At 52.0% G+C, this 15,693-nt stretch overlaps 1 protein-coding gene across 4 annotated transcripts in view; it reads left to right on the forward strand.

Annotated features, from left to right (window-relative positions):
• Positions 1 to 11,025: 11,025 nt before the first annotated feature.
• Positions 11,026 to 15,693, forward strand: part of IQSEC1 (IQ motif and Sec7 domain ArfGEF 1) — a 425,063-nt gene continuing 420,395 nt past the window's right edge. Inside the window, exon 1 of one of the 4 annotated variants that reach the window (XM_053896942.1) lies at positions 11,026 to 11,385. In XM_053896942.1, coding sequence (XP_053752917.1) covers positions 11,114 to 11,385 — 272 coding nt within the window. In that variant the 5' untranslated portion in view covers positions 11,026 to 11,113. The remainder of the gene's footprint in view (positions 11,386 to 15,693) is intronic. The other 3 variants (XM_053896947.1, XM_053896948.1, XM_053896950.1) reach the window with 3 other exon arrangements.

Below are 15,693 nucleotides of genomic sequence, written 5' to 3' on the forward strand. Positions count from 1 at the left end.
GTGTAGAATGACAACACTTTCTATCCAGATACTAACATTTTTTTCCATCCTGTTTTATTATATAGATAAACTTCTAATTATGGCAAGTGCTACAAAGCTTTATTTCAAAAAGTTTCTTAATGTTTATTTATTTTTGAGAGCATGAGTGGGGGAAGGGCAGACAGAGAGGGAGATACAGACTCCGAAGCAGGCTCCAGGGTCTGAGCTGTCAGCACAGAGCCCGACGCGGGGCTCGAACTCACAGCCCGTGAGACCACAGCCTCAGCCAAAGTTGGACACTTAACCAACTGAGCCACCCACGTGCCCCCAACAAAGCTTTATTGCAGACTAAATATGTTTCGGTAACAAAACTTTTAAATTAAAAGTATTTTGTTAAGAAAAGTAAATCAAAGAAAAAAATCAAGAATGCATTTAGGAGTATCTGGTGATGGCAAAATTCACAAAGGCAGCATTAATGACCAAATTTGGGGTTATGTTGAGGGTGGGCTGTGTGTCCTCGGACAAGCCACACCCCCTCTCTGGGCCTCTTCATTTGTCATAAAGGGATTGTTTGCCTAGACAGGCGTCAGTGCTAACAATGTAATTCTGAAGATTCCTTTTTCTGAAGGGAAGATCAAAGGCTTCCATTTAGGCCCAGCAGACAGTGGACCAGGGGCACTTGGAACAGGCCTGAGTCCTGATACTATGCTCTGTGCTCACACACTCCAGGAGCATGGCACTGGGGGTGTCAGACCTCGGGAGGGTCTTCAATCCTACTTGTTGTGGGCAGCTGCTCCCAGGGGCCCTGAAAGCAGTTACCTGTTTGTGAAAGGCGGGACAGATGAGGGATGAGCATCCTTCTGATTTGCAGAAAAATGATGACTGACAAGGTGACTGCATCCACCAGCGGGCCCTCATCTGGGCTGACCACAAAGTGCTCCCCAGCCCCCCACTGGGCAGGGCCAAATGGCCAGGTTTGAGGATTGGAGGTCTGGAACATCAGCACAGGTGAGGTGGGGGGGGGGGGCAGGAGGCGGGAGCTCCAACCTGGAGGGGGTCTTGCGATGCCTTTCCTCTTGTAAATACAGGCAGCTGGGCATCGGGACAGTCCTGAGAGTCTCAGCCTTTTAATAAGGGAGTTGAAAACATTAATGTTTATTGCACTTGTTGATCTCTTTGGACTCATTTGGCCACCTTAGTTTATGTTTTTAATTATAATTTCATTGTTTCATTTGTAAACCGATCAAACTGGTTTTGTTCCATTTCTCCCCCCTACTGCTTTGAAAATCATGCCTTCTGTCTCTATTTTTCTAATGGCTACTTTGATATTTTTAACATACGTACCTAGTTTCCTAATCATGCTTACTGTTTGGTGGTGTCTCTATTCCAACTCCATCGTGGTGACACTGACAAATCAGAGTGTGGAGTGCGGAGATCAGAGTGTGGAGCAGGGGACAATGTTACAACATCTACCATGTGCCAGGTTCTTTCTAAGCGTTTCCATACGTGACCCCATTTTGCCGTCAGAGCAGCCTGGAAAGGGGGCTTAGTCTGCCCATTTACAGATGAGGAACGTAAAGTTTAAAGAGACAGTTGAGAGAAGAGAGTTACCCTGGGTTAAATAGCAAGTTGGTGGCCAAACGGAATTTCTGAGTCCTGATCCACCATTTTTTGTTTGTCTGCCTCTCTGTACTTTCTCCTACTTGTCTGTACTTAATAAAGGGTCAGGCAAAGCAGAGAGTAAGACAGAAATGCCAGGGGTAGGGATGAGGATGTGCAGGGGGAGGATGGAGCTTCCTCCCTGATCGTCTGGCCCTTAATTCCTGCCAGCGAGGGTTCAGGGAACCAGGGAGCCCAGCAGAGCTCTGGGAAGGATCCCTGTGTGGATTCAGGTCTGAACTAGGAGCTCAGGGACTGCCCCCGCCTCGTAACACTGCAGGCTTCTCGGTCACTTATTCCCTCCCCCATGCATTCGTTCATTCGTTTGTTCATTGATTCGTTCTTTATTCATCACATATCTCCTGAGCCCTTCTTTGTGGCAGGATGTGGGAGTGGAGGTACAGGGATTCATCATACATGGTTCCAGCCTGCAGAATGTGGTGGAAAGGACAGACAGATGTGCATAGAGAATGTAATGCCCTGAGATTTTTTGTTTTCTGTCAGTTAATTATTATGGCTGTGTTTTGAAAAGGCAATACATGTGTGAATGGAAAACGATATCCGACCTCTACGAAAGTCTATAGGGTCAGTCTTCTTCCTGCTGCTAGGCTCTCAACACTTTGTAAAATGGTAAAATATACATGAGGAAGTAGAAAAATTCAGAGGCATCACTTTCAGCACTATCTGGAGTGTATCCTTCTGGAAATAGTCTATACATATTCAAGCACTCAATCTGCATATCCCTTCATATCGTCACACTGTTAGAAACATCCGTGTCTACCGTTCCTGTGCCCAACTTTTGTCACTCCCTCTATCCTGAGGTCACTCTCGTCAATCCATAGGGAGCCACCCAATGTCCTCTAAGGCCGCAGAAGGTCCTCAGAGCAGACTCTCCATGATTCCTTTGAGCACGCGAGTGAGTTTATCATGGGCTAGGCTTCTAATACTGGAGCTTTCGGGTCAAAGGGTGCATGCATTTGACATCTGGAGGACAGTTCGATTCTCCAGTTGTCCCTCAAGGAGCTTGTGCCAATTGTCACTCCAGCAGTGACTAAGAGTTAGTGCTTGTTTCTCTACAGCCCCATCAAACTGGTAAAGACCATCTTTTAAATATCACGAAGAACCAAAAGGAGGCTTCAAGTGGGCCAGGGAAGAAGTCTGAGAGGGCTTCTGGAGGGAGGTGTCACTTGGATTGGGTCTTGTAGGATGGGTAGGAATTTGCCAGTCTGGGGAGTACGGGAAAGGGAAAGGAGTATCTGGGAGAAGGAACAGCATGTGCAAAAAAGCAAAGGCATTAGAGCATGTGACGTGTCTAATGTGAGGAAATGCAGAATGGTAGAGTGGAGAGGAGGGAATGTGGGTGTCCAGTAATGGGGGGGGCACTGGTAGCTGTACCTTGACCCCTTTTCTCTGTCCCCTCTATGATAGAGTATGAAAGAAGGCTTCACTTCAAGGTGAGGTCTTGTGAAATAATAAACCACTGGAAATGGTGCAGGGTGGGGGGAAACCATGTATATAGAGCCTGGAGTTCAAGGACAAAACCCTCTGCCTCTAGCCTGCTGGGTGGCCTTGGGCAAGTGACTCTTGCCTTGGGTTTCAACCTCGTCATCCATACCCAGGAATCCATGCTGGGCTTGTTGACACGGCCCCAGCTCGGGGTGAAGGGAAGGTGGCTGGAGGCGGAGTTTAGCAGGCAGTTGCTGTCCTGGCATGCGGGGACTTCAGCTCTCCTCAGGCTCCACTCATCTTGCCTCCACCTCCAGAGCCCTCTGCGCTCTTCCCATGGCCTTCTACAGTGAGACTCAACTTACCAAGCAGACACTGCGTGTTTCAGCAGGTCCGCTAGCTCCTCACGCTTGCCGGGAGTGGGAAGATGGGAAGGGAGCCCCATGACACAGTGTCGCCCCGGGTAGGCAGACGGCCGCAGTAGCACCTAACATCATCGTCACCGACATCAATGGAGGGCATGTGATGGCACATGGAAGGCGACAGCTACAACAGAGCTTGGTCCTGCCGAGGAGGGGCCGGTTTACGATGCCATCAAGGGGCCCTGGCTGCTGGGGTGTCCTGAGAAAAAGCCCCTTCCCTCATCCCACCACAGTCCTGGCTTCAAGCTGCAGGAAGCGATGGATGTGCTCTTGAAATGAAATGTGAGCCTCACTTACGGAGCCTCTGTTGCGCACCTGGTGCCACGTAAGCCACGATTACACCAACGGCCTGATGCTGCCCCCTTCCTGTCTCCACACCCTTGGCGGTGCACGGCGTCTCCCATCCAGGGGCTTCCTTTGAACCTGGCTGGACTCAGGACTTTGGCCAACAGAATGTGTCCAAGCGACAGGGCAGCGATGCTATTTCTTCAACAGGAACACAATGATCTGCGGCTTCTCTGGGCCAGGCCTCTGGCGGGAGGTTGCAGATGTGCACTGGGGTCAGGCAGGCCAGGTCTCCCCCATGGTCACATCGATGTCCCCAACTGGGCAGGAGTTCTGGGAGGGATTCATGCTGAGCCTGGAGAAACTGGTTACCCACCCCTGGCTCCCCACCCCACCACCCTGCACCGCATGGGGACTCTGGAAGAATGGTCAGTCTTCTTAACTAAAGCCATTCTAGTAAATAATCATTTTTTTTTCCTTTTAGCAGCTTCGTCGAGGTTCAATTAACATACCACACAGTTCACCCTTTAAAAGTATACAACTCAACAACTTTCAGTACAGTCAGGGAGTTTTACAAACACCATCACAGTCCATTTCAGGACATTTTCTTTACCCCATAAAGAATTCTTCACCTACCCACTACCCCCAGCCCAGCCCTAAGTGACCACAGATCTGCTTTCTGTTTCTGTGGATTTACCTGTTCTGGGAATTGTGCATAAACGGAATCATACAATACATAGTCTTTTGTGCATGACTCCTTCCACTTAGCATAACGTTTGGAAGATTTATCCATATTAGAGCACATGTCAGTATTCTATTCCATTTTATTACCAAATAATACTCATGGTATGGATATACCATTGTTATGTATCCATTGTTCAATTGACGGACCTTTGGATTTATGTACAAGATTTTGTGTGAATGTATGTTTTCAGTTCTCCCGGCTGTATACCTAGGAGTGGAATTTCGGGGTCATACGGCTTAAATGTTTGAGGAACTGCCAGATTATTTTCCAAAGCAGCCATACCATATTACATTCCCACCAGCAGTGTCTGAGTGTTCAATTTCTCTACATCCTTGCCAACACTTATTATTTTTTGTATTATTAATGTTAGCCAACCTACGGGCTAAATTAATTTTAGCCACACCCACGAGGTGTGAAGGGATATCTTAGTGGTTTCGATTTGCGTTTTCCTGAGGGCTACTGAAGGTGAGCATCTTTTCATGTGCTTATTATATCTGCTTGGGGAGAAATGTCTATTCAGATCCTTTACCCATTTTACATCGGGGTTACCCCGCCTTTTTAGTTATTGAGCTATAAAAGCTCCTTAGATATTCTAGATACAAGTCTCTCATCAAATATATGATCAGCAAAAACTCTTTTTCCCTGTCCTGTAGGTTGTCAATTCCAGTTTCTTGACTGGTGTCCTTTGAAGCACAAACGTTTTTGATTTCGGTGATATTCAACTGATCTGCTTTTCCTTTGGTTGCTTACGGTTTGGGTGTCATTTATAAGTCACCGTGGTGTTGATTTGCATTTCTCTAATGACTAATGATGTTGAGTATCTTTTTTTTTAAGGTTTATTTTTGAGGGGGGGGAGAAGGAGAGAGAGGGAGAGGGAGAGGGAGAGAGGGAGGAAGGAAGGGAGGGAGAGAGAGAGAGAGAGAGAGAGAGAGAGAGAGAGAATGATCGGGGTAGAGATCGGAGAGAGAATTATCTCTCTCCAGGCAGAGAGAGAGGGAGACACAGAATCTGAAGCAGGCTCCAGGCTCTGAGCTGTCAGCACAGAGCCCTACATGGGGCTCGAACTCATGAACTGTGAGATCATGACCTGAGCTGAAGTCAGATGCTTAACCACTTGAGCCACCCAGGTGCCCCTTGGGCATCTTTTTATCGGCTTATTTGCCACTTGTTTGTCTTCTTTGGTAAAATGTCTGTTTAAATCTTATGATGCATTTTATATTGGGTTCTTTGTCTTGTTATTATTACATTTTAAGAGCTCGTCATATATTCTATACACAAGTCCTTCATTGAATACACATGTTGCCAAATATTTTCTCCCATACTTAGCTTGCTTCTTCTTCTTCTTAACAGTGTGTATGGAAAAACAAGGTTTTGGGGCACCTGGGTGGCTGTCATTAAACATCTGACTTCAGCTCAACTCATGATCTTACAGTTCATGAGTTTGAGTCCCACACAGGATAAACTTGAGCCCCGCTTCAGGTAAGCCCCACTTCTGTCTTTCTCTCTGCCCCTCACTCACTTGTGCCCTCTCTTGCTCTCAAAAAAAAAAAATTAACTTATTTTTATACTTATTATAAATTTTATACTTATTATAAATAAGTTAATTTTTTTTTTTTTACTGTCTGTTCATGAGAGAGAGAGAGAGAGAGAGAGAGAGAGGCAGAGAGAGAGGGAGACACAGAATCAGAAGCAGACTCCAGGCTCTGAGTTGTCAGCACAGAGCCTGATGTGGGACTTGAACTCATGAACCATGAGATCATGACTTGAGCTGAAGTCGGATGCTTAACCAACTGAGCCACCCAGATGGCCCCCAAAATAAGTTTTTTATTGCAATGAAGTCCAATTTATTGATTTTATTTTCTTCTGAAGTTCATGCTTTTGGTACCATAGACTTAAGAAATCTTTGCCAAAATGAAGGCCATTAAGATTTTTCCCTTCCACCCTCCAGAAGTTATATGCATTTAACTCTCACATTTAGGTCTACTTTCTTTTCCAAGTTAATTTTCATAGATGCTCTATAGAGGCATGGGTCAAAGGGTCACTCTTTTGCTTGTGAATATCCTATTTTCCAATCACATTTGTTAAAAAACTATCCTTTCCCTCATCAAGGTGCCTTATTAGTATCTTTGTTGATCTTTATGCCTGTCTTGATGCCGGTACCACTTGTTTTGATGACCCTTGCTTTACAATAAGTCTTGAAATCAGTAGCATGAGTCCTCTGACTTTGTTTCTCTTTTTGACAATTTGAGTGGGACAGTTTGGGTTGAGTGGGACTACTTTGCACAGTGTATCCCAGGCCCCTGCCCATTAAGACCAGAGTGTTCACAATCATTGTGATGATCAAAAATTTCCCTCATCATAGTTCCACATGTCCTGATTAGGGTCAGTACCATCTCCACCTCCCAAAGATAATCTCTTATTCAAGGGAACAATAATCAGATGAACATTAGTAATGCTACATGATAGAGGAAAACAGAACAAACCCTTCCAGGTTCTGAGGAAATTGATTTTTAGTCTCGAAATCTATACCCAGCTAAACTGTCAGTCAAGTGGGAGGGCAAAATAAATACATTTAGACACCCAAAGACTCAGAGACCTTCTGACAGGCTATCACTGGGAGAATTGTTAGAGGATGTACCTGGCAAAATAAAAAAATGATTCCAAGAAAGAGAATACATAGGATCCAAGAAACCATGGACCCAATCCAGAAGTGTAATGCCAAGAACTCTCCAATGATAGCCATGTAGCAGGCCAAGGAAGCAGCCAGCCCAAATTACAACAGTGAATCAGAGAGCTCTCAGAGGAACGTTTTTAAGAAGAAAAATGAATATGCTGCAACTGATGGTAATATTTAAAAAGATAGATGACCTTACTGAGAAGCTGAATGTGGATAATAGTGAAAATGAATAAATAATCATAATAGGCTTATTCCTGTTTCCTCCTCCAAATTTTTGTTACCTGTATTTTCTTTTAAATGCATAGCTACATCTTTTTCTGTGAAGTTCATTGTAAACTATTTGGCCCTGTATTTATATAATTACAATATTGGAAAAGCCAATTATTGGCTTTTCAGAGTTTAGAATAGATACGTATACAAAGCATGGAGACCTTAACTAGAATTATGGAACAGCATGTAAACCCCACAAATCATAACCAGGTAAAAGTAATGGTGTACAGACAAAGTCAGTGTTCTTACCTGGGAAGATCATAAGAGACACCTGGACAGCTAAGTGTCTTACCCAGAAGAGAGGTCAGTTTTCTCACAACACTGGGGTCTAGTAGTGGGGATCCAAGCCAGGGATACCCTAGCATGTGGCAACAGACCTTATCGTAAGGCAGGTCTTGCTGGACCATCTTCCAAGGTCGAGCCTACATGACCTTGTATGTAAGCATTTCAGTCCCCCCAGCCATTTAAGGAATGTGGGGGTGCGGGACACTCTCTAGCTTGGAGCAGGGTGGAGGTGTCCATGGAGACTTCTGTGGTGGGAATCTTTGCTCTCAGCTCTCAAGTCCTTTGACCCAAAGGCGAAACTCTTCTGCTGGCACCTTATTATTACTATTAGGTTTCTGCTGAATCTCAAATAGGCCAAGCACTTGTTACAGCTTCTGCAATGCCTTGTACCTCGTCTGCACTGCCATGCATGCCTCCCCCTAGCTCCACGTTCACTGCAGTCTGGTGGAATTGGCCGTGGTAGGAGCATTTACACGACAAAGATCAGCAAATGCCACAGACAGTGCTTTCTTCTGATTGTCCCATGCTCACCCAGCACGCCACTGCACTCCTCCAGGACTGGCCTCATGATTCAGGGGGCTCAGTGCAAAATTAAAACGCTCGGCCTCTTGTCCAAAAATTAAGACCATTAAGATGGTGACACGGGAGTGGGCCCTGCCTGACTGCCCAGAGCACACACCCGCCCACCCTACTCGTCAGGGTCTGTTTTCACAGGGGCGCTCCAGGAGAGCAGGGCTTGTCTGTCATGCACAGGGTCCCGAGAGCCTGGCCCGAGTCATTGCTCAGTGACATTAGCAAACTGAGCGACCAGGTGATGTGCTCTGAGGAAGAGGCCTTTTGGGGAGGGGGCAGCCTTTGTTGTGGGTGTGAACCTGCGTGTGAACTGGGAGGGCTGGTGTACATGGCCTCATTGCTCGTGACAGACTCTCTTGTAACCACCCGTGTCAGGGATTTGGCACTGACTGGAACGCCCCAGAGTGCCAAGAATGGAGGTCAAGGAAAATGAGTAAGACCGAAGGCAGATGGCAAGTCAGCGATGCCTCACTCCCTTCACCTCTCCCATTGCCTGAGGCCGAGGAGCTCAGTGATAGCAGCTGGGAGGAGCAGAGAAATGCATCGGAAAACTCGCCATCATTCCTGCCACCCATGGGTGTTCTCTTTATGCTCCGTGGACATCTCTGTTTGGTTCGGGGGGCTGGGGGTGGCAGGTCCAGAAGGAAAGGGTCCTGCCTAGTCCCGGGGTATAGGTGCAGGTCCCCTGAGGCCCCCATGGTTGCAGGATGGCCTGGCCTGGCAGCGCCTGGGAGGCACGGATGGAGCCTCATCTGCTCAGGGTCTCCAGCACCCACGAGGGCCTGGCACTGTGGAGTGGAGAGGGGGCAGGTTTCGGAGAGCAGGGAGTCAGTGTGGAAATGGAGAGGAGAGGTCAGCTTCCTCCTGGAACCGCTAGGAGGAGCCTCTGGGTTGGGGCTGGGAGAGGGGTCCACCACTCCATCTCCTCACTGCCATCCTCACTGCCATGCGCCAGGATTTAGAATTGAATTTCCTTCCCTCCCCAATACTGGCAGAGGCCCCACGCCTGACTCTGGGGTCAGGTATCCCCCCCCAGAAAGTCAGGAGAGGCTGGGGGCACCTCCCTTTTTGGGAGGCTCTTGGCATATTTCTAAAATGTAGAAATATTAAAATAGGATTGCAAAGACGTTGGTATATTGGAAATGTATAGACTGAAGTGACAAACACTTTTTACACATACACACACAAGTAGAGTGTAATATTGTGTTCTTCAGAGGATAATTACAGGATTTAGAAAAATAATATTAATTTCTAGTCCACTGCAAGTGCAGGACTTTTTAAAAAGAGTATTAATTTCTAGAGGACTATTACTGGTCTAGTAACAAGAGCCAAGTTTAAAGTTAAGTGTTGGGAGTTTTCATTCACCATGGTGTGGGTATAAAACCTTATCCTGATGTAATAGTTCTTGAATTTGAGGACCCAAATAAATGGGGCCCTTCTATTCTCTCCCTCTCCATAGGCCGTGTCCAGGGGATACCCACGGAGGGCTTAGGACCTTGGAACTCCATGCAGGGACCATCCTCTCCTGGAGTTAGAGAGATATCAACAAACATGGGTATAGAATATCAAGAGTCAGCAAAGCCAGTGCAGTGCGACCCTTAACAAAGAAAAAAAACCATCAAATGTACATTATAACAGAGTTTTAGAGACTTATGAGATGTAGCTAAAGCTTCACCCAGAGGTAAATGTATAGCCTTAAAGGCATTTGCTGCAAAACAACAATGGAAAGAACCTAACTCCTCAAGCCAAAAAGATCGAAAAATAGGTTTAGCTCCAAGGAAATCTGGAGTATGAAAATAATAAAGATTACAAAAAGTAAAGAACTAGAAAACAGTGCTGAGGAAACAGCAGCTGGGAGGCAAAACAAGTTGCCCAAGGTCTCAACGCCAGTGTCTGGGTGGGTGTTTGCCCTACAGTCCCATGGGCTCCCAGAACTCGAGGTGCCTTTGGAATGACCATGCCTGAATCTTGGTGGCTCGTCCACGTTGACATCTTGGAGGCATCAGGGCCACCAACCCGTTAGAACGCAGAATGGATGGTCTAGGAAACTTGTAGAGGTCTGCAACCAAACAAACCCGGCGCTTAGGAGATCGATGTTTTTAAAAATTCAAAGTTCTTCTGAATTTATTAACTATTTTTCTACTCACCCCGAAAATCGTTTGCTGATGGCAATATGAAGATATATTTTGCCGAATTTCTTTTTAAATTAAATGTATACATCAGAGCGGCTGGGAGGGGGCGGGTGATGAGGCGGTAGTGTTTCGCGCGGGGCGCGGGGCGCGGGGCGCGGGGCGCGGGGCGCGGGGCGCGGGGCGCGGGGCGCGGGGCGCGGGGCGCGGGGCGCGGGGCGCGGGGCCCGGCAGGCGGCGCCCTCCCTCCCTCCCTCCCTCCCGCCTCCTCCCGCGCCGGCCGCTCCGGCTCCCTCTCCCCCTCGCGTCGCAGCCGGCACTTTGCAAAACTCCTCGCTTGCCCGCGGCGGCCGCAGCTCCGCGCCCTGCCCGCCCCGGCGCGTCCGTGGGGCAGCGGGCGGCGGCGGAGCGCGGCGGCGCGGGGAGCGCGAGGCGCGGAAGCGCCGGGGGCGGGCGCCGGCGGAGGCGGGAGCCGAGGCGGGGCCGCGCCAGCCCCGCGCCGCCGCGCCCCCCGGGCCGAGCCCCGCGCCGCGCCGCGCCGAGCCGCCGTCCCCGCCGCGCAGCCATGGCCGCCCCGCCGCCGCCGCCGCCGCCGCCCCGCCGCCCGCTGGCCTGAGGCGCTGCCGGCCGCCGGGCGGGGGCCATGGCCAGCGCCGCCGAGCCCCCCGGCAAGGCGGCCGAGTACCTGCAGGAGCTGACCCGGATCGTCGCGGCGCAGCAGGAGCTGCTGGCGCGCCGGCGGCGGCGCATCGAGGAGCTGGAGCGCCAAGTGGCGCGGCTGAGCCGCGAGAACGCCGGCCTGCTGGAGCGGCACCGGCGACACCTGGCCGCGTGCGCCCGCCGCCCGGACCCCAGCCCCGGCGCCGGCCCGCAGCCGCTCGGCGTCATCCCGGAGCTCGGCTGCCGCCGCGACAAGTAAGCAGGCACCGGGGGCGGCGGGCGTGTCGAGGGTGCGCGAACTTCTTGGGGAGGGGGGCCCGCTCCCCTCGGGGCTGGGCGGGGAGTTGGGCGGAGGCGGGGAGAAGCCCGTCCAGAGGGCGCGCCGGGGGACCCCCGACCCGGGGCTGGAGCTCGGGCGGGGACCGGGTTCCCTGGGAAAGAGGTTCTGGGGCGCTGCCTGGCGCTTCCACCGGCCCGCTCTCCGAAGACGGACGGCTCCGGACTCGGGCTCCAGCGACCCCCGAGGCTCGGTGGCGGGATCGGCCTCGCTACGGGGTGCTTGCTGTCCGCGCGCAGAACTGGGGCTCTGGGTAGTGGGGCCAGAACTCCTGACCCGGAGAGCCCGAGACCCAGTGGGAAGGGGGTGCGGGAGGCGCAGATCCCGCCCCCGAGCGGGCCTGGGTCACTCGCGGGTCACTGTCCCTCCGGGAGGGACCTTATACTCCCTCTAGCCGGAGATGAGCGAGCCTCTTCCCTCTGGACGCCTCCGTCTCCTCCTTCGCCGCCCGGGGGTTATACCCCGCCCGCCTCACCCTGGGATTACCCCTGGCTATTTCGGACCAAGGATTAAGCGGGGGACAGAATGGGGGCGGGATTGCCCGGCCGCGCTGGCCCCAGGCGTCCTGGGGTGAGCTCGCAGCTTGCGTGCAGCAGCCCGTTCGCTTTCCAGGGTTGCCCAAGTCGGGTGCGGGGCTCCTCTCCGCAGAAGTCCGGGTGCCTTTCTGGGGAGAGACAGGGGGCACGGGGGCTTCAGGTGACTCCAGGGTTGGATTCCGGGGTGCTGTGAGCCTGTCTGCCCTCTCCGTCCTTCTGTCTTTGGGACCACCTGGCCACACTCCATGGTTTGGACCCGGGGCAGAGGAGAAAAACACTGTTGGGGGGGGGGGGGGGGGACGGAGGGAGGAAGGAGGATGGTGATCAGCAGCTTCAGGAAAGGTTTCCTGGGAGGCTGGGGGTAGGCAGGGATGATGGGGGAGGAGTTGACCCTGACTCCCAAATCCTGCTGGGGGTGGTGGGGAAGGGGCTCCTGATTCCCAGAGTCCAGGTACAGCCATCTCAGACCTGGTATCTCCCCCACCAGGAGCAGCTGTGCCAGGCTGTGGTGGTGGGACAGAGGACCCCTGCCTGTCACCCTGCTTCCTGCACCGGTTCTGGGCAGTGCTTCTGGGCTCTTGTGGGCTCTGAAGAAGGAGGGTTGTGAGGGTGAGGTCAGGGCGTGGGTCAGCCTCATGGCTCTGGGGTGGCAGGCCCACTAGCAAACTCCTGCTTTCTCTTTATCCTGGGAAGGTTTCACGAGGCCTGTGGATAGCTCCTAGCTGGTGTCAGCGAGAGAAAGCAGAGACCCTGCTCCCTCCGTGCGCCCCACCCCTGGCTCTCTGGTGTCACTCAGGGGTCACTCAGTCCCTCCCACAGTGGCTGTGGATTACTTGGTGCTATTGCAGGAGACGGAGCCCCGCGCCCTCATGCAGGGACTGAAAGAAAAGCTGGGGATGGCCCAGGTGAGGTCCTCAGCAGCTCAGGGAGGCGACACACAAGGGCAGGGACGCACGGTCCACTTTCACAGGCAACAGTGACACACGCTGTTGGCAAATGCCTCCCAGCACCGTCCTGGGGAATGCATTCCTTTCTTCTCTTCAAAGTCACCTCTGGTGACCAAGAGGGAGGATGGAGACTGTGAGTCCTGCTTGCTGTGGGGAATCCCCAGCGTTGCATCTGGGCGGTGGCCTTGGAGGGGGGAGCTGGGGATGTGGGTGTGGGGTTTATTTCACAAGTCCCCAGCTCTGTCACACTGGCTTCCCTCCACTGAGATACAGCCAGAGCCTGTGATGGCATCCCCTTTCAGAGGAACCGCAACCAGTCAAGTTCTAAGTCAACTTGAATGTGCACACCAAGTGCCTGGGGATCCTGCTAAAATCCAGATTCTGACCAGTAGGCCCAGGGCAGGCACACAAGCTCCCAGAAGCTGTAGATGCTGCTGGCCCCCAGAACGCACCGTGACAAACGAGACTGTGTGGCACCAGCATATTAACAGAACAGTTTGGTCCCTCGAGATGGAGCGCGCCGGCCCATTTCTAGCATCCACTGCATGTCCCAGCCTTTTGGGAGGCCGCCTCCCTCCCTTCATAGGAGGCTCTTGGGGGGCCGTGGTATCATACGTGCCTTCTCGCACCCTTGGGATTCTGGGTCACTGGACCGTGTAGGGGGAGTGAGCTGAGGGCTGCTTTTCCACACCTGGTTTTGACGTGCCCACCCACTGTCCATCTATGTAGCAAAATGATCTATGCCTGAGGAGCATGGTTTAACCAACCCCCTTGAGAGCAGCCAACTTTTATGAAGTGTCTACTGTGTGCAGAACTGTTAGTGATGTGCTTGGAGACACAAAGGCAAGGGCAGAGAACAGAGGAAGAGGAGAAGGGGACACGTGCAGACTTGGGACCGATGGCCGGCTCTCAGCCAGTGACCATGGGACAAGTCATGCCTCCTCATTTAGCCTCAGGGTTTTTTTGTTTTTTGTTTTTTTTTTTGTTTTTGTTTTTAATGCACACAAAGCAGGGACGATCACAGCTGCCTCCCATACTTTTTCTGAGGGTTAAGGGAGGATAATGGGCATGGAGGAAACTGGTATACAGTAGGTGCCTAATGCATTTCAGATTCTTCCTTTGTCCATCGGTTTCTCCGTTCTTTGGGGCCCATGGTGCCCTGGCAGGAGGTGAGTGAACTTCCTGACAACCTGCCTGAGACCCCCTGGGGCCCGGTGCAGGGGGTGTGGAGCTAGAACGGCTGTCCAGAACTCAAGGGCAACTTGGGGTTGGCCACCTGGGATGGAGCAGGGAACACCTGCGCGTGAGCTTCCCGAGGCGACGGGCAGTGCAAGACCACAGCGTCGGGATGACTTCCTGCTGGGGCACTTGGCTCCACCTTCTCCCAGTGCTGGTGCACCCACCAGTGGGCACTGCCCGTGCCGGCTCCCAGGCCCTCCTGCCTGCAGACAGGGGTACACAGAGCGTGTGCACAGAGGCAAGGGTGCACAGAGCGTGTCAGGCTAAGGCACGCCTAGCTACCCATTTCTTCAGCGGCCGCCAGCTGCTCTGGCTGGAGTCAGGAGCCCTTTGGCCCCCGCCACCACGTGGACAGGCTGCACCTGCGTATCCAGAAGGGAGAACAGATAGATGCAGGGGAGAGACCACTGAAAAGGCTCATCCTGGGACAACAGTGATCTCGTACCACCTCCCCCGAGCATGGTAGATACTCTCAAACCCCAAACTTGAAACCCTTCCTCGGAAGTCCTCTGCTGGAAGATACCATCGTGAGTTTCTCAAGTTTGGGGACACCAGGAAGATAACAGGAAAAAAAGAGGATAACTTTGTTTCTGTTGGATTATTTAGTTGACTTTTTTCTGACATCAGAATTCATATCCAGTGTTTAGCGGGTTACGTTCTCATGATGTTTCTAGGACTGTTCCCTCCCACTAGAGATTGGGGTACATAATAGACACTCAATAGATACCTGTTGAGTGGATGAAGGTAGGCAGGATTGATTAGAACTGCTGTGTTTTCCTTTCCAAAGTCAGCTTGAACTTGAGCCGGCCCCACTGACACGGAGCCAGATCTCTGGTCAGCAGGGATGAGTGCATTATGGCTACATGCACTGAAGGCCTCCCATGTGCCCCGCACTGCTGCGGGCATGTGCATGTGTCAGTGCGCTGCATGGGCACAGCACTACCACGAGGCAGGAACAGCTGCTGCTCCCATTTTATGGATGCGGAGACTGAAGCTCAGAGGTCATGTGACTTACTCAGGTTCTCCCACCCCCTAGTAACGGAGCCGGGATTGGGGCTCAGGTGGCCTGGCTCTAGCCCCCTGCTCTCACCCACCCCCCAACAGCCCTCCCTGCTGCAGAATGATCAGGCGACCCTCCCCCTGCCGGGATCCTGTGTGACTCCCAGCCTCCAGTGCCAGAGGAAGCCCAGCATACGTGGCTTTTGTCCTGCCGTGTGGGATCCCATCACCGAGTCCGGGCCTCAGCATCACCCGAGGTGGCAGTGAGTGGGGCAAGGGTTGAGCGTGGTGACCCCTCCCAGCCTCCGATCTTCCAGAGTCTCCCGGCAGAAGTAAACACCAGCCTGCAGAGGTTGGAGAGAGGGCCCTGTGAAGCGGCCTCCCTCGCTTTCCCGTCCCCTCCGGCCCTCAAGAGCTGTCACATCACTCCAAGAGGACGTTTTGCTGAAGCTCTGAGTTGGTGACTCACTCTGGGGGAGGCTTCCAGTGGCATTCAGTCTCTGTT

Source organism: Panthera pardus, unplaced genomic scaffold (genome assembly GCF_024362965.1).
Source record: "Panthera pardus isolate Hobbes unplaced genomic scaffold, ASM2436296v1 HiC_scaffold_8, whole genome shotgun sequence".
Classification (NCBI taxonomy): domain Eukaryota; kingdom Metazoa; phylum Chordata; class Mammalia; order Carnivora; family Felidae; genus Panthera; species Panthera pardus.